At 42.1% G+C, this 26257-nt stretch overlaps 1 protein-coding gene across 1 annotated transcript in view; it reads right to left on the bottom strand.

Moving 5' to 3' along the window:
* ephb6 (eph receptor B6) overlaps nucleotides 1-26257 on the bottom strand; it is a 41453-nt gene that overhangs the window by 14279 nt on the left and 917 nt on the right. Inside the window, exons 2-6 of the mRNA XM_080039710.1 lie at nucleotides 25721-25796; nucleotides 13134-13198; nucleotides 7364-7636; nucleotides 5315-5484; nucleotides 4925-5220 (exon numbers count right to left, since the gene is read on the bottom strand). Coding sequence (XP_079895836.1) covers nucleotides 4925-5220; nucleotides 5315-5484; nucleotides 7364-7636; nucleotides 13134-13198; nucleotides 25721-25796 — 880 coding nt within the window. The remainder of the gene's footprint in view (nucleotides 1-4924; nucleotides 5221-5314; nucleotides 5485-7363; nucleotides 7637-13133; nucleotides 13199-25720; nucleotides 25797-26257) is intronic.

The raw sequence follows: 26257 nt of genomic DNA, 5'->3' as shown, positions 1-26257 counted from the left end.
AGGCCAAAGTGAAGAGCACAGCAGTATCAGAAAGGATTGCAAACAAACATGGATATAGTGTATTGTAGTAATGATGACAGACAGAAGTAAAGCATGTTTACTGAACTGAACCGCCAGGAAAATGTGAAGTGTAGCTACATGTACATTGACAAGATGTTCATTTTTTACGTCATATTTCAAGCAAAGTTTCTCAAATTAGTTGTATATAATTTTTATATAATTTCTTAACTAAATAGGTTTTGGCAACAACAAAAAAGATAGATAGATACGTGATGCTGACAAGGGGGGAAGTATTTGCTTGGCAAAGGCTAAATGCAAAGGGAATTCAATTGTGTAAGGAGAACAAATGCATTGAGTTGACTAATTTGACGTCAACGAAATACTTAGGTACGTATGTAGATCACTGACCCAATTTCTCTCTTCTTCTCTTCATCTCCCTGTTTCATGCACTCATTCCCTCTTTTGGCTCCCAGCGTAATCTCTCTCTCTATATCTCTCTCTCTCTCCCTCTCTCTCTCTCTCCCTCTCTCTCTCCCTCCCTCTCTCTCTCTCTTAAACACACACAAACATACACAAAAACACACATAAGCTCGACCACAGATGCGACCACACAAAAGGACAGATGTGTACATATGGGCCCAACTGTAAAGTCCCTTCTCTGCATCTCTCTATCCTTCATTTCCTCTGCACTCTGTCGTTCAGCTCAGCCTGACAACAGACGGACGCTGCATCACATGTGCTCTAATGTCGTCAATTTCTGTACGTGCTCTTGCAAATAATCCTTTGTTTGATTTTCTCATCTGAACAACCAACTGTTATTTGGGTTAGATGTTAAAAACAATCTTAAGGAAAAGAACTGTGGGGCAGACCATCAAAAGTCAATTGTATATATACTGTATTATATATCTTAAGCAGTTCTCAATCCTGGCTACTGGATCAAAATCGTCTTAGCTAAAACAACTTAGGTCTCATCATTACTCCATGGCTTTGATGATTCAACCTGCTCAATACATTTGACTACACACACGACTGATGATGCAGTTGCAAGCTTTACCATCAATGCCTGGCTACTCCCCCCCCCCCCCAGACCATGTCATTGATCATATCACTCAACTGTGTTTTGCTCTAAGCTAGACCTTTATAGATTAAAAAACGTGTCCACTTGCCCTCTCATGGTATGCAAAACAATGAGGAAATATTATGAAGAATTCAACAAAACATTTAATTCAGCCTACGTTAGGAAAGATATCCATTATTTTTTGCTTAAAAGTTTATTTTTTTGGAAAAGAGTGAAGTCAGCCATCACACTTAAAATACTATCACACTTGCACTTTTTCCCCTGGCCAAATGTTCTTGTTTTGCACCATAATGAGCCTCGGGATATGTGTTTGAGCGCCCATGGTGATAAATCAGAACCGATCTGACAACTTTAATATTTCACTGTCGGCCGCACGCCAAAGAAAATACCAACATGGATGCAAAATTCACTCAAAGCCCATTTAAGCAGTCGGCACTAATCCTCGTCCTTAATCCTCAACGGTGGCTTAATATTCAGAAGGCATCAAACAGAGGAAGGATGGTAAATAGCCAGCCTGGACCAGCTCGGGGAGCCCAGAACTAAAGGACTGTTTCATGTTTGGCTGCACAAGTTTAATTGTGTCTCATGCTCAGTCGTGTTCCTGCCAGTGCCCTCTGCCTCCCCCTGTCTCCCTTGTGGGATGCAAATGTCAAAGGAGAAAAACATTCTTCTGCTGTTTGTCAGAAATATACAATAATAGTAGATGCTGCTTGTCATCTGTTTTCATCCAAAATGATGCGTTTAATATAACAGTGACTCTGCAGACAATACATATTCTTATACTGTAAATACAGGAACAATGTTTTAATGTATCTTGGCTAAAATGTGTCTGTGTTTGATGTTTCAGTTGGCTACTTCATTTATCATCAGTCCAACTGGTGGAGTGTTGTTTGGATAATAATCAGGCATCCCAGTTGTAGTATGTTCATTTTTTACACTAGGTTCTTTCAAGTGTTTTTGTCATTTCTGGAGATTGATTTTCATTTAAAAAAGATAAGCAAAACAGGCCCCCGAAAACCTACTTTCTCTTACTATACTGTAAGTGAAATTATATGAAAACGCACATTTCTGCTAACAAGAAAGTCTCTTTGGACAAATGCATCAAATGTTAATGCTACATGAATGTAATGTAAAGTTAAGTAGTTCGCTAAGACAAATTATAGTGCATTCCTGCACTCGGTATCTATGAAGTCACAAACAATGCATACATTATGGAGGATCCCTTGAATCTTAAATTAGAAAGCTATTTGAGCTGTGTGTATGAAGGCAATCATTTTTACAAGACACAGAGGGAGTCCCTTATTTGTCCCTTGCTTGAGGGTTGGGTGTAGCAATGTTACATGGATATCAAAAGATAATTTATTTATATTGTTGTGAATTACATTAATCAAGAGGGCCAATACAATTCAATAAAATTATGAAAAATGGAGAAAACATTGCAACTCTTCCCCGTAGATATACTGATGGTTAACATGCTGAATCATGCCTTAAATGAAATACATGCAGTTTAAGATGACACATTTAAAGTGAGTCGAAAATAAATTGAGTTTACTTCTTGATAAAGTGTTTTTTGCTTATAAAGTGTTCAAAGGGCTGGTAGAAAAGCAAGGAACATTTTGCAGAGTTGTGCGTCTTATATTGCAGTTTTCCAACCAATGCGTAAGTCAGGGCAGAACAGCCCATACATTTTCTGACTTTGTGCTATTATTAAAAGTCCAACAGTGCTTGGTAAACCAAAAACAAAATAACAAAATGTGCAGGTTCAAATAGTTTTTTTCAAATGTTTCAGTGCTCCACTTTCTGGTGAGAACAAGGATCAGCTATACTGTTAATAATCCTTGACGGCTGCCTCGCCAGTTTAACCATCTGCCTCTTTTCTTCACATTCCCAGGGAGCCAGCGAGGACAACAATGTAATGATGCCAATCCACATCATTAGTCAGTCAATTGATCAACAAAACATAATCATTGGAACACAAAGGCCCGGGCAGTGCGGCCAGCAATGTGTTAGATCATTCATAGACTTTCAGTGGAAATCTTTTGCTCCGGCAGCTGAGCAGTTTCAAGGGTCTGGTGATTTGTCAGTAAATATCAATCAAAGGCGGAACAAAAACAAGTGGTGGACAAAGTGCAGACGTGAAAGCAAGGGAACATGAACACATTTCACAGCTGACTTGACAGGATTGGAGGATTAATTGTGTGGGAGTTAGTTGGACTTTAAGGGCCCCCATACGAGGGAGCTGAACAATTATTGCCATTGAAATTCCTGCAAGAGTCAAGTTTCTTTTTTTTTTCTCTACAATAATCCTGTCCATTCCATTCCTGAGAAATATGTGGACGTCTCAGGAATATACACTTGTTCATACTCAAACATTCATACAAAGGAACACAGACAACAATCAACTATTTACCCTTCATACCCTCAGCATTCTTTTGGCCTGCTCAGTTCTTTAAGTCATTAAAGTGCATCTTTCCACTCTCTCTCTCTCTCCTCAACTCTCCCTGTTTTCCCTCCACTCCCCCTCTTTCCCCCTGCGGTTTCTGTCACTTGTTCACAGACGAGTGGCCATTACATCGCCATGACCTAAATGTGTCACATCCCTCTCACTATGGCTCCCTCCCTTCTCTTCCTCTCTCCTCCTGCTCTCTCCATATATCTCTTCCTGTCCGTCTGCACATATCTCCGATTTTTGCTACTTCTTCTTTAACCCACGATAGCATTTGATTTGTAAAGTGAAAATGCCTTTGATCCTGTTTGACTATTTCTGCCCCGGTCTTCTCTGCCCTCCCCTCTCGTCTTCTTTCAGGTTAGAAGTAAATGATCAATACAGCAGTTCAGTATCACTGACGAAGAAATGTCCGTTAATCTCAATTGATCACAGACAATATGTGCAAATGCCACTTCACTATACTGTAAATGCCTCGCATGGACACAGTGCTGCCTCTCTACTTCTCATCTCATCCTGACCTGCCCTTGTTTCCCTTTGGTCTCTTCATCAAACGTGGGTGTGTATCAGAGTGACAGCAACTCCTTCCAGTATTGATCTAGACACTTCGTATCTCAGGAAATACCAGGGAAGAGAATTGACAGGAAGTGAAGATTTGCCCCGAGGAGATGACTGATTACCAGTATCTTTAACGGACATTTGAGTTCGTATGAGTTCTCCTGAGAGGAGTCACTACTTTGTGCATTCAAAGATGAAGTTCACTGACCAAAGCCAGTTAACAGGTAATGGCAAGCATTAGGGCTGTCACGTTTTGACTTTGACCTTTGAAATACAGCTTGAAAACAGGCCATTATTACATAGTATGTCTATAATAGGCTACACAACATTCTGTATCTTGTACTCTTGGTTGGGTAATTAATTTATTCAAATGGGCTGTCTATCTGACTATAGAGCCACTGCATGTTATGTTGCCTTCTCATTGAATAAATCAAACCCATGATGTGTGCAGCTGAAGAGAGAATCGTGACACAAAACCATTAGGAAGGTTCGACACGACAGCTGAAAAAAAAGTGATAGCCCTCCTGAAATAACCATAGTGATGTGATCATGGATATCTCAGCTTTAGTTTGGCCTATATTACAAACCAGAAAGGGATGGTCTAATAAAAATACTTTATCTTGTTGCAGTATCGGAAGTGTAGGAGCCAATGTTTTCGGAATTCAATATCAGAGTCAAAGGTCGGGAAATCCTAGCCCCTGCTGCATTCATTTTGACCAATCTTTATTTTCATATGTCTCTTAAAAGTCATTCAACTTTATCGCAAGGCTGGCACGCTAAAAAAAGGTAGATTAAATGGCCATCATGCCGAGATCCACCTCAATCAGCCTCCTCAGACTTACCCAAGCAGGCCGATCCGTTGACATTTGGCTCGTATCCTTCATCGCAGACACATCCTCCTACAGGAACCATCCACTCCCCTTCAGCGTTGCAGTGCATGCGCGGGGGCATGCCTGCCTGTGCTTTGCTGTGAGGGACACATGTGCCGCCTATGGGAACTAAGGCCGTGGGCTCGGCCCCTGAGGGAGTGGACGGGTAAGATGCCAGGTAGATACTGGTGGCTGGACAGCGCCGGTAGAAGACAGACACACCCATGAGGGAAACACACGCTCCACTGTCCACGATGGCCAAGACGAACCTGAGACAAGGGTCAGATGTTGTTAGATGAAAAGGCCCAGACCCTTGAGAATATTCAAACATGAGCTACTAAAGTGTAGCAAAGAGATCGTTACCCAGTGCGTGTGAGTGGGGCAAAGCTGCGTGTCTTAATGTTAATGCGGCTGTATCTGTTGGGTTGATACTGGTGAGGTGAGCTAGGCTCCACCTTGGAGAAACTCTTATCAGCTGCAATGGTGTCAATCTTCACCCAGCCTTCCCTGGTGTCCTTCTCTCCGGCGGATGTCTGCAGCGAGGGAAGAGCAGAGTGGACAGCAGGCAGAAAGATAATGAGTGGTCAAGAGAAAGCAAAATAGCACAGAGAGATCGTGTGGCTGACAGGAAGGACAGAAGTAACACTGGGAGAATGATGGTGGTACAATTAGCAGGTTGATAGATAAAGAAGTATCAGATACAAACAGTGCATCAAATCAAAAGAAATACATAAAATAAATGGGTAAATGACAAGATAGAAGACAAGCTGAGTTTCGCTGTGTCTTTCCCAGGCAAATGTATAATAAGTAGTTTAGTGGGAGAGTGAGTGGATGTTTGTCTGAGATGTATGCAGGTCCCAGTAGGAGTTCTTGCTCAAGTCTCTGCAAAGACTGTCAGCGCTGCAGTGCTCCCTGCTCCTCTGATTCATCATCTGGGTTTCATTTCATAAGGAGAAATGATCTATAACAATCCTGCATCCCTCCCACCACATCTGTGACTGCACTTGCTAGTTCAAAATGTCTCAGAAACAAACAAACACTAGAACTTAAAGGCCTACTTCACCGGTGGGAATATGAAGGTGTATTGAATTCTGAGATCCTATGTAGTATAAATGTGCAAAAAAAAAAAAAATCGGTTCATCCTAGCCTGAGAAAAGGCAGAAAGAGTGTTTTTTTTAACCCTATATTAATCTTATTGTGACATCACAGTAAGATAAATATAGGGTTAAAAAAAAAAATTACTTTGTAAATATTACTGTGATGTCACAGTAGGAGAAATCACAGTAATATTTACAAAGTAAGGTTTTTTTTTTAACCCTATATTTATCTTACTGTGATGTCACAGTAAGATTAATATAGGGTTAAAAAAACGCTCCTTCTGCCTTTTCTCAGGCTAGGATGAACCAATCTAAAAAAAATTTGCACAATTATACTACATAGGATCTCAGAATTCAATACACCTTCATATTCAAACCGGTGAAGTAGGCCTTTAAGTGCATAAATAAATAACACATCTTTGAACAGTCAGCGTCAGTAAAAATCAAAAAAGCTTGTCAACTGCTATATGAACAACATCTGAAATTCAGATACTTTGCTGTAATCAGAGTAGAATGGTCACTGTCATATATTTTATGTCTTAAATATGTTATTAACTGGGACTACTTTTTAAACCACAAGTATGTGCTTCACACCAGTGCTTCCTAACGAGGCAGTAAAGCTCAACAGCTTTTCTGTACAATCACAACAATGATCAGGATGATCAATACTATTACGCCTTGTTGTGAGACGATGAGAGGTTTCTGCTGTTTTGTTGTAACATGAGAGCAACATCAATGCAAATTGCATTTTACTGAGCTTAAAGGCCTACTTCACCGGTTTGAATATGAAGGTGTATTGAATTCTGAGATCCTATGTAGTATAAATGTGCAAAAAAAATTGAAATTGGTTCATCCTAGCCTGAGAAAAGGCAGAAAGAGTGTTTTTTTAACCCTATATTAATCTTACTGTGACATCACAGTAAGATAAATATAGGGTTAAAAAAAAAACCTTACTTTGTAAATATTACTGTGATTTCTCCTACTGTGACATCACAGTAATATTTACAAAGTATTTTTTTTTGAATATTAATGTACGATTGCTGGACCATGTTTGGTTGCCTCACGTTCACAGCCAGCTAGACTTGCAATTTTGGTGTTTAGCCGGGGCCAATATTTAGTAAAGCTGGAAAATTGCTTGTTTGTGTTTGAAAGAGGATGCGCAGCTAACAAGGTCCTGTGCATGTGACACGATTTCTCTCTTATTATCTGTTGTTCTTTAGTTCATTCAACAAAATGAAAGTGCAATTAGCTCATTGAAAAAAAACGTCAAAGCATATCTGTTGTATTGCATGGTATTTACAATGTCCCATCTCACCTCAGCTACCCAGGTCCTCTCCAGCTCTCTCTGGGAGTCGGCCTGTTTGTAGTAGAGGATGAGGGTCTCTTTGCAGGAGGGCGATGGAGATCTTAGGCTGGCACAGTCACGCACGGAGAAACGCAGCGTGACAAACACCCGCGGAGCAGAGTGACGATACAGGAAGGGCGTAGCCAGCCAGTTGTCTTGCTGACGGGGATTCTGGTTGACATTGCAGACCTCGAAGGTTCGGATGAGCTTCCCCCGATCGTCCAGGACACTGACCTCATCCCACTGAGAGACAGAATAATATTATTATGACCTTTAGTAAACTCACCTTTGAAAAACTTAAGCAGAAAAGCTCTAGAAAGAGACTGTTTGAACAGTAAAGACCCTGGTGTGTCTTTACATTTTGTCCACGGTTATGAATCCTCTTATTAACTTAACAGATGGTTGGATGGATGGATTTAACAAGGTAATTATTAAGCATATTACTGCTGTTGCTTACATGTGAGTACTGTCCTTCCCAAACTGTTCATATTAAATGCTGCCTATCCTGGAGATAGGCCATGATAGAGTATTTGTTTTTGTCTGATATAACACACACACTAGTATTCACAAGGGCAAAGCTGTTCTTTACCGTCACCAATGATCTAGGTCATCTGTTTTGCCTCGATGTCCATAATAGACTTTCCATTGTGATGAGGTAATCAATGATTATAAAACCAGCAGTTAATTACACCACTTCAGCCATTCATTTGGAGCGTAGCACTTTTCCAAATGTTGCAGACAAAAGTGTAATGATTAAGAGATGATTCATTTCTGCAAAAGAAAATAAGGATGTTTTCATAATGATTAGGATACATTTTTCACGCCTGTAAAACATTTTGATCTGCTCAAAGCTATTAATGATATCGTCAGGCTGGAGCTACAGAACATATTTTATGATCACCAAAGTCATTGGAATGCATAGTCTACAGATACCACGATCCATTAAGTACATTTTGAGGTACTTCACTTGAGTAAAAACCTTCCTCTGCTGGCGATGGAGGAATCGGCAAAGTGATTAAGATTCACCAAAGACCGTGAATGTCTGTAGGCTATATGAAATGTCATGGCAATCCATCCAATAGTGGTTGAGATACACAAGTGTTTGATCAAAGCGGTGGACCAAAAGAACAACATTTTTATCCCCCAGGGTAAACAAAGAAAAATGGACTTCAAGGCTTCACTTGAGAAAATGTGTCCTGATTTATCTGGCTGACACACAGCACACAATGTAGACGGTTTTCAAAAGGGACAATTTCCTTTCACAACGTGTCGGTTGAGTTCTACAGGACACCTTTCATAAGGCATGAACGAGACAAAAATTTTCTTTCTTTAAAAATAAACCCTGAACTACATGGCAAGATGTAAGGAGAAAAAGACAGCAAAACAGACATAAAGTAAAAGATAAAGTTGGTATCTCCTTATTTGTTATGTATAATAATGTCAATGTTCAGTCTTATGAAGAAACATTTGGTCAGTTTTTCCCTTGCACTGTTTTGGCATTTGCGTGTGAAACATTGTTCACATGTGACAGGTGGCGGACACTTGTGAATCCGACTTGTGGCAGCTGTTGTGCAATAAAACAGGCAGATTCTGTCGTATTTTCAGGAAACTTGATAGATGCACAGTGGACTGGGACATGAGTTGTCCCTTCAAGGAGAAAAAAAACAAGGAGCTACATAGACACAACTCTGAATGAGACTCTGTCACATGAGTCAAAATGCAAATGTATGCGCAGGGTTTAGTTTCACCAATTATACAGTACGGTGCCTCAGACGATGAAAAGGCTCTGCTTTAAGCCTGTGTCGCCCTGAGTGACAAGCCGGGCCTTTTCTGTTGTAACACAGAGGAATTATGTATTAGGCCTCATCATCATTATTCTCCCTGCAACAATGGAGAAAGGACAAAAGGTCTTGACACCCTATCAGCGTGCATTTGGCGTGTGTGAGTCTTCTGTGTTTGCGTGTGTTAGTGGATCTCTGCATGCTCATGTCTCTTGCTCTGTGTGGTTCTGACAGCCAGTGTGAACAAAAATCTGGGTAGCATCACACATGAGGGAATGCATTCATATTCGGGCAAATTGGTATAATGATAAGATCAGTGAGCAGTTGGAAAGAGTCTAAGGCGCTGTCAGTCTAAGGCCGTGAAATGACAAGTTTTCATCTCTCCATGGCAGCGATTTCACTGTCTGTCAGACATGAGGACAAGGGGAATCAGATGGAGGGGACAACAGTGGGCACATGGGAAAATAGGCGCAGAGAAAAGTGTGGAAATAGTAAACAGAGCGTTGTGTGTGCGTTTTTCAGACAGAAGTAGGAGGCTGCAGTAAAAGCCTGACCATTTGGATTCTAGGGTCTACAGAAAAGCAGCTGCTTGTATATGTAGCATATCATGTAGTTTGCTTTGGGTAACTTTGTGAAAAAACCGACAGCTTTCACTTAGTGTCTGACCCCAAACACAAATCTCCCGCCTCACCTCCCCTCCCCTCTGCTACCTTCCCTATTTCTCCCCGTCTTGTTTTCTCCTTCTTTTATAAAGAAAGAAAGAGAGGAAAAAAATGGGCCAGATTGGGGAGGAGGGGCGGATGAAGCAAAGAAAAAAACAGGGGCGACTCATCTTCGTGATTTAATTTGAACCGAAATGCCAGAGCTAGGGAGCAATCTCTCCAGTGACAGAGGGTGGGGAGGGGCATGGACTCGAACACTACCGCTAACACACACACACACACACACACACACACACACACACACACACACACACACACACACACACACACACACACACACACACACACACACACACACACACACACACACACACACACACACACACACACAAACGCAAAGACAACAGAAGTCTACTGAAGGGAAATAAGGGGCATAGTGCAGATTGAGCAGGGGGATAAAAGCAACAGTATGGAGCAGAGACCCCAGTGGCTCTGGAACTGTGAAGGGCAAAGGGGGTAAAGATTAAAAGAGGGAGAGAGAGGCAGAGACAAAGCAGCAAGCAAGGCTGTTCGTCTGTACATCAAAAAGAATGGAAAGACAGTGAGGGAGTGAGAGGAAGCATGACGAGAGCGCAACAAAGATATCCCCCAGACCCTCCAGCAAAAGAGAAAGATGTGATGTGGAGAAAAGTGAGGAAAGGGTTAAAAAAAGACCACGAGCACGAGCACACACACACACACACACACAACCTTCCTCTTTCTCTCCCCGTCTCTTGATCTGTGTTTCTACTTCTCTCAGCTTGATGCCCCAGGTCAAATAACCATATCTCCATCTCAGAAGCACTTCTCATCCTGTGACCACAAAGAAAACTCCTGCTAATGCTTGACTTGCTCACACACAGACACACACACGCACACACACATGCACGCACACACACACACACACACACACACGCGCATGCACACACACACACGCACACACACACACGCACGCACACACACACACACACACCCACACGCACACACACCCACACGCACGCGCACACACACACACACACGCACGCACGGCCTACTATTAGCAGCAACCACCATGGTTGACATTTCCTAACACCCACGGGCCCTCATTAATCAGACATCATGTACAATTAGGCCAGACTGGGGTGATAATGACAGCACGTAAAGCTGAAGTTGAGTGTGAGGTGAGATAAAAGGCTTGTGAAAGTGTGTGTGCTTGCCAGATGTTGGTTACTGCATTCTCACTTGGTAAATTCTTTCAGCTGCCAACATGTTACATTCTGGTGGCTCACTTGTTTTTACCAAAACCAGCAGTGGAAGAAGTATTCAGATCATTAAAAGTAAAAATAGCAAGACCACACTGTGGAAATACCCCACTACAAGTTAAAGTCCTGCATGCGAAAACCTACAGACTACAATTTTTATGCTTTTGTTTCTTTCAAAAGAAAAAGTATTAATTCTGCAGAAAAAAAGGTAACTTAAAGAGAAATCTGCTGTTTCTGCTATGAAATTCCTTCTTCATTATTGCGGATGTTGCTATTTACTGCTATTGCTTTTCTTGTTTTAATGACTTTGTACTGTTGGTCAGTGTTCCGCAATGCATCATATTCTATAACATCATTATATGTGTTTAGCATCACTGTCTTGTGAAAACCAAGTATCTCTAAAGTCCACTTATTCATAAAAAATGTTGTGCTAGTTGTGATTTGGTTTAATTTCAATCTATGACATTGTATAATTCATATGTTTTGCACATGCATATTGCCCATGCGCATTAAATAAAGTATGGACTGGCCGTAATGGCCGTAAGAATTCCCTCCACAGTAACAGGTTCAAGTACTGAACTACCGTTTCTCACATAGTTTGCCTGATTATCTCAACGCTGATGACAATGACGACAATGTACAGTATGTGTGTAATTATGAGCCATATTAGAACTGAGCCACAATCACTCACAGATGAATGAATTTAACTGACCCGGGAGTTAACCCTAGCACAGTCACGCAAGTTCACACACAGGCACATGCACACAAACATGTAATCCCCCCTCCCCCCTACACACACACTCATGAGCTCTCTCTCTCTCTCTCGCTCACATGCATACATATTTACACAGCTCAAGGCAATGCGACAACCTTAATAATATCCAGCTCAACAATGGGAGATCTATGGTTCAATCACTGCAATCCCATCACAGATGTAAACACACAATAGAGAGCAGAGAGAAAAGCATTTTTGCCCTCAAGGATGTCTTGAAGGCAAGGTGAGACCGGCTGTGTGCAACTTGCCAAAAAGCTCCACCAGTCAATGCCAGATCATATGCCAGACATCCTGAAAGATAATAACCCCGCCTATAATTTATAACTCAACATAATAGTTTTGAACCCTTATTCCTCATCTTCAAACTGAGATCTGTAACGTTCATCATACTGTAATTCTTAGTGGCGCTATAAAACGTCCAGCCGGAAAAATGACATATACAGGACTCATGATTGATTTTGATGTGTGAAAGTGCAAACATTGTGAGAAATGCAACGAATGAACTCTACTGGCTCCATTTTAAATAAAACTCAAGAAAGTGAGAAGTGTGAACAGAAACAACATAGCTGAGCAGAGTATAGAGATCTTTAGGCATGTTAAAGGTGTTTTTTGGTGTTTTTATTTATTTTTGTCAACCATAGCTTAGAAAATTATTACGATCATGTTTATGCTTTATGTTTTTTGACTAGGGTCAATAATGATCCTCTCTTCATACAAGCCTTTTTTTCTGTATAAATCTACACCAAATCCCTTTTAATGTACTTTTAGTAATTGCTAATTAATTTGATGATAATTAATTGTCCAATTAATTTTTAAGTAAAATGTCAACAAAGACGAAGAATTGGAATATGTGACCTCGGGTCAGGAAACGGTCATGAGCATTTCTAATGATTTTCTCTGCCATCTTTTGGATCAAACTGTTAAGTATAACAAAATAATGAGCGGATTAATTAATAATTATGATATTCATTCGCAGCCATGTATCTAAGACAAGCATTTGTAACTTAATGCTCCCCTTCAGTTAACTAACCCGGCCCCTGCTGCTGTAAAGAAATGTTTGGTGTATTCTTGTGTTGAATCGCTCATTTGAGTCACACCTCAAAGGCAGACATACGATGCGATTAAAACCTCACACTTAAAAAACGTAAAGATGACCATGTGTGCAACACATTTGATTGGCATAACCGCTTTAATGTTCCAACAGCTGGGAAGCACATTGAGTTTGAAAGAGTGGCTGCTTACCCCTGTGTCTGGATAGGTGGTCCAGCCCAGCTCTGAGGTAGACTCTGTTGTGTCCAGCAGCATCACTGACAGGTAAGGAAGCAGAGACAAAGGAGGTATGAAAAAACAAGAGAAAAAAGATGCACAACTGCAGATCATCATGGTATTGATTGCAGCTTAGGAGTTTAAACTTGAACAGGGCAAGTGCTAAAAAGAAAATGTAAAAATAAGAGAGAGAGAGAGAGAAGTGCCTGTGAAACCGAATGTGTAATCATGAAATATAATAATTTAAGTTTTCCCTGCTAGTTTTCAAATTGACTTTAAGATAGTATTGCTTACTGTAAAGGCCCTGAACAGCCTCATACTTTCCGATTTACGTTTGTGCAGATAGAGCCCAGCTAGTGTTTCTGATTTTTAAATGGCTTTTAAAAATGTTTGACGTGAGATTTTATTGATTACGTTCTCAAACTTATTTCATTTTATTTGATTGACTATATTTTACTGCTTATACTTCCTCTTGGTTTAGGCCTCTGTCTGGTGTTTTTTCTCTAACAGCCTTGTCTGGTTTCATTTTCCTTTTTAAGCAATTTGTAACATTGTTAAAAAAGTTTGTATACAAATAAATAAATGAAAGGCCTGAATCAAACTGATTCTGTAACTCCATCAAGATCAGACATGATCTGCTCCAGTGGGGCTGAAGTTGAGATGAACCCTGTGAAGTAAAAGCTTTGACAATGCAACACAGTCATTTTGTCAAATGCCACAAGTAGTTGGAAGACAAGTCTATCGTCTGTCCAGGTTATGCATGTCTCTTTGATTTTCTTCCCTTTGCCATGAAATCAGGGAGGGCTCCAGCTGTGTGCATCTGTCACACCCAATAACTGATTGTGAGTGATGATGCATTTTGGCACAAAGTTCTGGTGTTTAAAAAATGTGGCTGATTGACCTGATGGGGAACCATGACTAAAGGTCAAACTTTCAAACTTTAAAAGGCCATAACAGTTACTGTCATATTGTGTTTTTAAGGGACATACCCCCTCCCCCATATTTTCCCATAATTTGCTTTCAGGTTTAAGTGCTTTAAAAAGCAGGCTGGCAAAGATATCACACACACACACACACACACACACACACACACACACACACACACACACACACACACACACACACACACACACACACACACACACACACACACACACACACACACACACACACACACACACACACACACACACACACACACACACACACACAGAGTGCCTTAAATGCTGAGTGCTGTGTGCTGACACATGGTATCTTCCCACACAAGACTGAAGCCCTTGAATTTCCCATTAGTATTCCAAAGCTGTGGTGACTGCCTCTCCTTCAGTCTGACAGTCTGCTCCTCAGCTCGGTACTGTTGAGGAGCTACCGACTGAACGCAGGCCAAAAGTTTGTGGTGCACACAGAGGGGTCACAAACAATGGGACCCTCGTGTTAAGGATGCTTGCACAGATGGGAGCTGAAGAAAAGACACATGGTGCCTGATTTCATCGAGCTCAAAGCTAATCACCCGAAGGGCTTAAGATTCGCAGGCACGCGGAGCTGTGGAAGGCAGCAGCCATCCACCTCTGTTTACAAATAAATCATTCTTATCATTGTCTTCACACACTTGTTATGCTTTTGCTTCCAATTCTTGTCACACAATCATTCACGGGGAGAAAAGGAGGCTTCACTTTTTTCCCCCTCTATTCAACAACCAAACAACAAGCGAAAGATACATATTATCTCTACATAATCATCACACAAGCAGGAAAGACCAAACCAACTGATACCCACTGAGATAGCTCTATTGCTACTTCTGCGGCAAAGGCTAGTTGTTCACACACACACACACACACACTGAATCCCTCTGCCTGTCATTGTCTTAAAAAGAAATCAGAAATTGATATAATGTCTGACTTGTGACATAAAATCACCAGCAGCTCTCTGCTCTCTGAATGTGCTGTACACAGATTTGTTTTAGGATTGAACTCAGATGGAGACCCTGAATATATGTCCCTCAATCCTTCATTTCCCTCCTCTTTAGTTGTTATACTTCTACAAGCCCAACTTGCCACCAGTCTGTCTGTCTGTCTGTTTGTCTGTCTGTTTTCACCCACTGACCTGTCTTTACGTCAATCTTACTACATTCACACATTTTTCCATGGAAGTCCTCCAGGATTACGGAGTGATATGAATTGTATCAAGAACGGAATACAAATGGACTATGACAGCAGAAGGATTAAGTGCAGCCACAGGCATCAAAATAAATCGTTTTTAGTTCTGGGCAGCTCGGTGGATGGAATTTGCTGAGCAGATCGGGATAAAATCCTCTACAGGGAAAAGATTCAATCCACCGAGCCAGGGTGTGTTTTTGGAGGTATGCTGATTTCCATTAGTCACACACTTTACTGCTTTTGTTTGGTGATGCATGTAGCAGAAAAACACACTAACGCTTGATTTACACTAGAGGACTTTTAAGAGACTGAAGACTGACACCCTCTCACATCTAAAGACAATGAACTCACACTTGAGGACAATTAATCATTAGTTCTCAGTCACAGAATGAGATTTTGAACAGACAGGGGGTCTCATTTTGCAAGACTACAAGTAGATTCCGTTTGAGATTAATTTTATTTTCAATCCTGCAACCGGGGATCAAAAGTGATTTCACTCAAATAAAAAGTATTTTTTTAAGTATGTAAAATGGACTGGGTGTTAAGTAAATACATGCCCTTATCACATAGGCTAAATGTCATGCATGATCACGTTAAAAACTGCAAACGCGATTGCAAAAAAATGTATTCAATATTCCGAGCGGGGGACATCCTGTAGTTATTTGACCGGCTTTATTTGTTTATTAGAATAACTCTAACTCCTAACCCTAAATGTGACGATGTAGCTGTAGACTGTCTCGGTCCGACTCCCTTTGTTTAGATAGGCCTACACATTTACGGAGCCTGGGCTGTGATTATACACCAATTTTTTTCAGCGCATACGCGATATGGACAGGTAGGGGACAGTGAGTAGATATGCACTGATTTTTTTATTTTTTGCATTTTTGCATTTTTATGCTTTATTGATAGTGTAGAGACAGAGTTGAAATGGGGCAGAGAGGGGAGTGACATGCAGAGAACGACCGCGGGCTGGAATCGAACCCGGGTCCGCTGCTGGCCGAGGCCCATGGGGGGGACGCCCTACCAACTGAGCTAAGGGCGCCCCCTAGATATGCACTGATTTTGACAGAAAGTTTTTTAGATCGCTCAACCTTTAAATTCTGTTTTTGATGAGGCTGCCTTGGAGAGGTGTTGATTCAGCTGTTGGATAATTTCCAACGCTGTAGTTTGTGGTGAACTGTACACAGACTTGTCTGTTATCTAACCTACTCTAATTGATATAAATTGGGTGGGGAAAAAAAAGAAACACGTGTTGATGTGTGTGATGACATGGGAACAGCCTATTGATTAGTGTCCACGCTCCGTTTCTCTTGTCAAGGGTCATCCTTCATTCGTCAACATAATAAATGATCATTATGTTTTAACATTCTGCATGGAACACACCTGCTCACAAATGTATTCTGACCTCATTAAGCACAGATAAGATGCGCGCGCACACACACACACACACACACACACACACACACACACACACACCAGGGATGGAAATTAACTTTTTTGCCTACCAGCCACTGTGGCAGGTAGATTTAAAAATCTACCAGCCACTCATCTTTTTTACCAGCCACTTTTTATACGCAATATCTTTTTTAATATATGCGTTAATGTTAAACAATACAATAGTAAGAATAGCTAATGAAAGTGTTTTTCATACAAATGTTTTCCATCAGAAGTCATTTGTACTGTAAGTAGGTGCTACCAAGGAACTGAGTTGCAAATTAAATGGTACACTCTTACTATATATGATACACAATACACGCCATCTTTATTTCAAAACATTGTATAATTGAACTCCATATATACTCTGGGTTCAATGCAACTTTTTTTCCCAACTGGCCCGCTTGGCCAATAGATCCGAGTTTTACTGGCCCCTTGTATATTTTCACTGGCCCTGCAGACACCTTTTTTTCATCATTTAGTCAATAATTATAATACAGTATTGAAGTTACCTTTAGATTTCTTTTTTCTTTTTAGTTAATGATATGAAATGTTGATATTGTTTATCACTTTCTCCATATGCATTAGGGATGTGAATGTGTCGACACATTGACCGGTTTTCCACTTGCGCTCAAGTCAAATTTAAAAATAGAAATCTGAAAATCAGGGAGTTATGCCGTTTTATTAATGGGAGATGTCACCGTGTCACGTCTGGTCGTGAGCGCGCTGCAGGAGCGTCACTTCTGCAAGGTGCGTGCATGAAGTAATCAGCTACACATAAGAGTCCGGTGTGGGACCATTTTTTCACTGTTGATAAAAAACAGTGCAGTGCAAAAGATGCAGCATAATATTAAACGCTCGTCTGAGACTATGACGTTAAATCATCTAGAAACACACGATGCCTTCGTCCGAGCAAAGCAGCGTTTCACCGTGAGATCATTAGTGAGTGCGCGAGCCACCGCACGGGGAAGAACTCTGTGGTTTGAGGCTCAAATAATAACCGGGGATATTCTCCCCGTTAGCGATACCGATGGGAAAGGCTTCCCTGTTTGTATGCGATCTGATTGTATGTCTCGAGCCTTAAATACAAAGCCATGTCGGCAAACTGACTGCGCGACTCAAGGGACTGTATGTGAGCCGAATCCCTCCGTTAGTTTCTGTTTCAGCCGACACAATTAAAATCACCTCTAAGCACGGACAGCGTTTAAATAAAGCATCTCATTTGTATTACCATTAGGGCTTTGATGCAAATACTGTAGCAACGGCGGCAGCTCTGCTGCTTAAAGGAAAAGCGCAGTTTTCACTTTATTTTCAGCACCTCAACCTCTGCTGTGGGAAGAAAAAAGGGGGCAAAGTAAGTCGATTGATTTGTCGACTTACACGTTAACTCGCAGATAGTTTCCTAGCGGAGCGGATCGCGCCGTAGTTCAGTTCGACTAGAAAGGCAAAAAGAAACTGTTGAACTGTGTAGCGCCCTGTCATCATGTTCATGACGAATGTATTAAATATGCAAATTAGATCGGACCTGACTGGAAAGTATTACCCGACACAGTGGCGGGTGAAGTGACACAATTTACACGCCAGCACGCAAATCTACCCGCATTTGGCGTGTGGCGGGTGTTAATTTCCATCCCTGACACACACACACACACACACACACACACACACACACACACACACACACACACACACACACACACACACACACACACACACACACACACACACACACACACACAATTCTGCAAACGTGTCATTCCAAATTCAATAAACTTTCTGCTTCAGGGCAGAGTCATGCCTAAATAATGTATAGCCAACTATTTTGACATTAATATTTATGACTCTGCTATTTAGCTTCTTGTCATGGAGGCCCCTTGGGGGCCACAGGTCCTCACGTCGCCTCCGCTCTCTCTTGACAAACCTGTACACGAGGATTACATGGAAGAGTGTTCAAAGAGCTACATGCGTGTCTCGTTGCATGGCATTAGCAGGTTGAATAATTCAGACTGACATCCGAAGATATGCATTGAGTTCCGTGTTACACACACCTTTCAGGGATTAGCTCCAGCTGAGGCATCCAAATGGAGCCTTGTGTGTGTGTGTGTGTGTGTGTGTGTGTGTGTGTGTGTGTGTGTGTGTGTGTGTGTGTGTGTGTGTGTGTGTGTGTGTGTGTGTGTGTGTGTGTGTGTGTGTGTGTGTGTGTGTGTGTGTGTGTGTGTGTGTGCATGTACTGTAGGCCTATATGTAAATGTGTGTTTGTATGTGTGTTTGTATATATATGTGTGTGTGTGTGTGTGTGTGTGTGTGTGTGTGTGTGTGTGTGTGTGTGTGTGTGTGTGTGTGTGTGTTTGTGTATGTGTTTAGTGCCTGTGCGTGTATAAGTGTGTGTGATTGTAAGTGTGACTGAGTGTGCAGGCGTGTGTGACACAAAGTTGAACAAAAGAGAGGGACATTTGCTGGCAGGTCCACTTGGCAGTAAAAGCTCCTTTATTTAACTGCGGTGCCATCATATAGCATCGCTGTTATTGGTCCGTGTAAGAGCAGAGAGACACTCAAAGTTTGTCCCTGACAGTTTGGAGAAGTGCTGAGTCCGCAATCTGGACCTGAGTGCTGCGTTAATGCAAGCCGCCTCTCACGTCTTCCCTGCTCCACTCTGGTCTTTTACTCACTCTACTCAATACCTTTCCCCCTTGTCTACCTCCGTCCTGTCCCTTGTCCCTCTCATCTCCCCCTCTCTGCATGTGTGTATTATTCATCTAAAAAGTGACAGCAGGGCAGGGCTCTCTGTGCGTTAAATAAGGAGATACGCTCCGCTCCATTATTTATGCCAGATCTCCTGTTTGTTTTGGAAGAGCTTTGATATTCAGAAATAGAGAAAAGTCGGAGACAATAGAATAGAAAAGGCAGGGTTACGAAAGAGGAATGAGAGGAGGAGGATGGGATTGTGTTTGTGCATACGAATGCGCTTCTTCCCCACTTCTCCCCCCTCTCGTGCCGTCTGCGGTGTGGGCGGGAATGCCCTTTTCTGTTGTACAGAGGTGACCTGCATTCGCTCATCACTGTCCCCTCCACCACTCGAGTGTTCACTTCAGCTTAGTGACCCTCTCTCTCTCTGTTCCCTCCATCCATTTCTCATTGCCAAACACTTTTCCTCATGTGTGGCCATGCATGCCGCCGACACTCTCCAGTGCAAAGTGTAGTGCTGTTGTTCATGTCGGGCCTCTTTGGCAGCAGATGTATGCTACTTTACCGCGCACTTCCAGGCCATACAGCCACCAACCTAACACTCTTCTGGTGTTAATATTAACGAAGGCTAGAGGCGTGTGTGAGTGCGTAATATGCATTAACACCAGAGTAAGCACACTCGCAAAGAGTACAAAGAGTCTCTCAGCTCACAGATGACAAAGAGCTACAAGATAAAAACACATGCATACACAAACAGCCACAACGAAATTCCCACAGTGGCTGTAACGTTCTCAGCTGTGGTCAGGCCGTGTTTTGTTTCTTGTCCACTCATCCACCCATCTCCACCCATTCTTTATACGCTACAGATGCTCCCACCCACAGACAGTCAGTCAAGGACAAGGCCCACGCCACACCATCATTACCAAACGCCACAGCGAGAGAGTGATACGCCAAGACAGAGAGGGAGCAGGAGGAGCGAGGGAAGAGGGGGATTAACGCGCTTCCCGAAATAAGCATGCACATGTCAAAGGGAGTTATCAAAAATTGCCTGGCGGTTAAGCTGAATGAAAGTGCAGCTGCAACAGAGAGCACTTAAGCCAGGTTAGATGACAGAGCACTGCCTGCAATGAGTCTCTGAACAGGCAGCAACAGGCATAGGAGGAAATTTCACAAAAAACGATTCACACCCTTTATTACAAAATTTGTAATTAGGTCACCACCTGGGTTGGTTCTGGGTAGCTACGGGTATCCACTTTTTGCAGAGTGTATGGATTATGCTGAAAATAATGTATGTATGAAGTGATGTCCAACCTTTTACCCCACATTTTCACACAGTCTCTTCTGGAAGGCACTCGTAGTGAGAAAAATGGTCTGTGCAACAAATTAAAAAGACAGCTGGAGAGGAAGTTCAAAAACCTGCTTACTTTCACACCTCAGCGTGCCTGGCTAAGTACGGTGTGAAGTAGGTATGAACATTGATTTCAGAGGATTACATGAATCCGAAAGTTAGAAAGGTGTTGGGGGGAGCTGCTTTTAGCAGTTCTGACAGAGTGGGATATTAAGATGAGAAGATTGATTTCACACTCACATATGTTGGTTGAATAGGGAGCTAGGACAGAATGTATTTAGCTTTGATTATCATTAAAGGTTCAGTAAGCGGAATGGTCAGTTTAGCTAACTTCCTGTCAGTGACTGCAGTTAGCAGTCCCCTCCCTCGTCCCCACGTCACCACATAAGCAAGTTGTCTACCATCATCTCAGATCCGTAAGTGTGATAACACATGATAAAAACCATCAAACAGACATTGGGAAGGACTTTTATCTGCTCCGCCATTGTAGACGCATACACATTCACCCATATGTTGCTCTGCAAGTGCACCGTCAGTGAGACGGCTGCCGGTTTGTAGCGTTCTCTCTTAGGTTATCAGTAGTGGTGGGATCCCCGAAAAGTTTATTTGCTGATTACATGCAGAGCGGGTGACAGAGAGATCGGCTTTATAAAATGCGCACAGACACTATATATACGTAAGTGATCACTGTATGAATAAATAGCAATTTAACACTTATATTAACATAAATATATCGCTTACTTCACCTTTAAGACCAGAAACGAGATAAAACCAACTAGCCGGACTTGTTCCAAAAGTATAGCTAATTTTTCCTACAAGCAGCTCTAAAACTCATTATTAACACACTATAATATGTTTGTGTATTTTAATCTGTTCATAGTACAAATAAGTAGAAACAACCATTTTTGGTTTAATGGAAGGTTACTGTATGTGCCATATGTGTGGATCTAATAAATAAGATACAACATGTTAATTAGAGCGCTGTAAAGGTGCTGGTAGGCAGATTATGGAACAGAGCCAGTTCAGCTGTGTCCTCCCGTTTCCAACCTCTATGCTAAACTAAGCTAAGCCAGCCTCACCCATCTGTTCTGTAGCTTCATATTTAGTGTACAAGCATCATGAGACTGGTATCAATCTCCTCATCTAACTCTCTGGGAGAATGCAACAAAGCTTTTTTCCTAAAACGTCAAACCATTTTTTTTAGCCTTTTCAGATATTCGTATAACACTTGATTTCAGAGCCGGCTGAAATCTTGGTTGTGTATTTGAGACCTATAAAGGCCCGTCAAAAGAGAAGCAGCCGTGGATAGATTTTAATTAGACCCCATAAATTCTGTGCAAGGCAAAAAATCCTGTCCCTCCCCTCTATTTAAATGTTCACTGGAGGAAAAGTAAGTAAACCGTGTGCACGGTGGAAATATAGAATCAAAACCTTCCATGACAGAACTTACTGCAAATGTATTGTCATCACCATCTCCATCCTCAACAGCCATTAAGGCAGAAGGAATGTAAATACATCTGAGGAGATCAGTTTACTGTAAAGTCATTGTGTAATTTCTCTAGTGAAGCCCCCAACAGTCCAACTCTCACCCTGTCCAGTCCATGCCAACACGCAAACTGCCAAGTGCCGCCATAATGTGAAACTCAAAACTGTAAACTACATTCCACTGTGTTACAGCAGTCCATACCACACATTCATCTTTCAGCTGCATCTTGGCCCTTACTCATTGCCTGTCCTCGCAGGCGCATTATCTGTGAGTCTATCTGCCACGCCACTGACTGACTGACTCAAAGCAGAGAGGCTTGGCTTGCAGCCGCCGGAGGGCTTCAACCTCTCATATCCCGAATGGCAAATATGTGATTCATTTGAGGAAAAGTGACTAAACGCCACTACAGAGCACTCAGCAGACACAGAAAACGCTGCTGCTTTTTACACGCAAAAACATTGCTAAAAATAATGCCCAGTCACAGTTAAGTGTTGATGTGTCAATGATGGGGATGCTGCGTCCTCCACTTCCCACCAGCATGTGATCTTTCTCTTTCTGCAGCCAGGCAGGCAGCACAGACGTGAAAAGGAAGCTTTTCAGGGCCGTCTGTGGCACTTTTCTCGCTGCTCTCCTACTGTGACAAGCACACCATTTATTTTCTTATCACACTTTCTCCAATTTATCATGTCCTGAAAAGGCAGCTTATTACACCCAGGATAAGGACAGTAATTGGTCTAATTACATACCAGATGGCCCATGTGACCTTAAAGTGAGAATGTCAACATGGCTCCAAGTTTAAATACCGGTAGCTCATTTTCTTTTGTATGTACAGATCACTAATGGGGAATTAATTATTCTAATGCTTTTGAGTAAAATTTAGATCCTGTACTTCAAAACATCAAAAGTAATAAGTATTATCAGTATGTTCTCCAATTAAAATCTAACTTTCCACCATAGAGTCAGGTTGATTTTTCAGCTGTAAAATGTCAAGTGCATTTTGGCCACAATTCCTAACAAATGCTTTACTTTTGTTGTTACATTATTAGTTATAATTATAACTTATAATTACTTTTTCAATGAGTAACGTGTAAATCAATTTTACTAAGTAACTTACCCTTAACCTTTTTATGAGAAAATATAGATGTATTTATATGCAGATAAATATAATGGAGTAATACAAATTTACATTATCCCCCTCTGAAATGTATGTAAAAGGGCAGAAAAGTATCTCAAAAATGTAATTGTTACTTTCCACCTCTGCAGTTATCACTTGAAAAAACTTTGCATTGTTGGATTTTTATAGTGAAAATCTCAGTCACAATTGATTCAGTTTTGTTACTGCTAAACATTCTAATCTCCAGTTTGTTCAGCCTGTTGGTCAAAATCCTATATTAGATTACCAGATTTGTAGGATGAGACATTAGTTTCACCAATGATACAAGGTTCATTTCTGGATGCAAAGCTCTGTGAGCCTCAGTGCATCTCCACTCATCCATGAGGGGAAGAGCTGGAGGGGCATCAGGTGTGCCTCTACAGGCCGCACGTTCAGCATAGTGTGTTAATCCAATGTGAACACGCAACCCTCGACACAGACACAAAAACTCAGTGGGCCAGCCGTGTGGCTTTACATCGACCAAACACACACACACAAAACACGTGGGCGAAGGCATCAACACTCATTACACAGGCAGCATGTGAGAGTGATAAATCAAATGCCCTGTCACTCACACACCCACTGTAGTTCCTCTGCACACTGTGAGGCAGCAAGAGAGCCTTTATACTCTGAACCGCAGAAAATTAGGCTAAAAATCACGCCTCTTTGCGGTTTGTTGTGTGAAAAAACAGACAAGGATATGGGGTTGTTAGTGGTTGGTACAGGTATGCTTCACAAGCATGAGACAGACAACAAATAATAGAAAGACAGACAGTCAACATATCAGTCCAGACAGACAGACACGTCATCTACTGATATCAAAGAGGAAGCAGAAGCCAAATCCGCCCTTCGTGACATAATGAGATGCTTCAATTTACGTTTTCCATGGAGGTCCGCTCTATTGGGTTAATACTGTATTATGAAGAGCTCTATTCTAATTACACAAACAGAGTCAGTAGGCCAGGAACCCTGTGCAGCCTCTCTCCCTCTCTCATCTTAGTCCAGGGCCATCTGTTACAAAAATGCAGCTCAAATCATGTGGCACAAGGCCCACACATAAGTTTCCTCTGTTATATAGCCTATTACTGACACACACCTCGCAGTAAACTAAAAGCCTGTGGGAGATGAGCACGAACAGGTGCAGCTCTTTCCAACGTGTAGCCAGAAAGCCTTTGAAAGCAATTTGCGTGCCGACTGCTGAAACCCTCTCGAGTGTTGGGGACAGGATGTAGGAGCGGGAGGCTATGTACAGGCAGACGCTACAGCTTGCATGCACCTATTAGAAAACACACAAACACACACACACACACACACACACACACACACACACCACACAAAGGCAGTTGAGTCATCATCAAATGATCATCAAGTCGGCCAACTCTGATCCGACATAACGTTTCATAGATGGAATCTCATTTAACTATCAGCCTTTCCAGACAGTCTCGCAGTCTCTCTCTCTATTACTCACTCGCTACCTCACTTTGTAATACATCTAATATTTCCATTTACATAGAGAGAGTGTGGAGTTGAGAGCAGAGCAGTGGAGACACTCGTGGAGGAGACCAAGGATACTGATAACAGTACTGGAGAGGGGGCAGGGGTCTCTGGCTGTCACATCCGTTAGATCATGAGTGACACAGGGGCCGAGGAGGGGAGGGGAAGGGGGGGGTCACCAAATACATAGGCAAAAAGGAAAAAGGCTTGTGCAACTGAGTATTCATTTGTTTCCTGCCTTATTTCCATATTCCTTTGTTGCGGGAACTTGATAGGCCCCGGCACGCACCTGGCACTTCCATGCCAACAAAGTCCTATGTGATGTGCTGCCACAGTGGCACACACACACACACACACACACATGCAATCGTACACAATACAGAGCACACAAAATCAACGTACACCGGGCTGTGTGAGTTAGAGGGGGGAGTAGGAAGGTGGGAATTACTCGGGGGTTCCCAAGTTGAAGGCTGGAACCTCTGCAAAATTTAAAATGAATTAGACTTTCTGGAAGTGTTGCGGCCTTTCGTGCCACCGTTTCACACACTGTCAAAGTGCCAAGCTTTGCTCCCAGAGAGCCACGTTCATTAAAGAGCCATTACAGAAGCACACCAAGTGTCCATCCTTCACTTGTGCACTCGTTGTGAGCAAATAATGGGAGCCCTGTGCAAACTCTCCATTCGGCTTTATCCATAAACACACACACACACAAACACACACACACACACACACACACACACACACACACACACACGCAGTCACAGGTTCAGTGTGAATATGAGATGAGAGTAAAAGTTTGTTTCTTACCTTCCTCAGCTGAATTAGGCTGGAGAAACAGGCAGAGGGATAGAAATACACTCCACATCTCCACTCCAGAATGACACTGACAGAAAGAGAGAGGGAGGGAGAGAGCATGAAAGAGGGAGATAGAGTGAGTGTGTGTGAAAGAGCCGGGCAGAGAGAGGGATAGGGGGTGGAGTCTGCTTGCTCCATTTATCTAAGAGAGAGAGAGAGGACGAGGGTCGGAGACAGAAAGACAAATTGAGGGAGAGTCAGCAAGAGGGAGTGACAATGAGAGAGGGAAATTGAAAAAATAACCAAACGAGTTCTTCTGGTCTCCAAAACAAGTGTCTAGACATGTCCAATGCAGCGAGTTCCAGCTATCCTCCGAATCCCTCGCACCCATTTCTCCAAGGCCGCCTGGCAGACTGTGCCTCAAACTGTGGCATCCCTCACATGTCTGGACGCTGTGCTAACTTGTATTATTTCAAGCTGTGGCATGCCAGAGTGCCCCCCTCTCTCTCTCAGTTCTACCTTTTATGGAAAAATTAATATCTAGACACA

Source organism: Ammodytes marinus, assembly GCF_949987685.1.
Source record: "Ammodytes marinus genome assembly, chromosome: 13".
Taxonomy (NCBI): domain Eukaryota; kingdom Metazoa; phylum Chordata; class Actinopteri; order Uranoscopiformes; family Ammodytidae; genus Ammodytes; species Ammodytes marinus.
The sequence above is the reverse complement of the archived record's forward strand: the minus strand, read 5'-3'. Positions and strand labels throughout refer to the sequence as shown.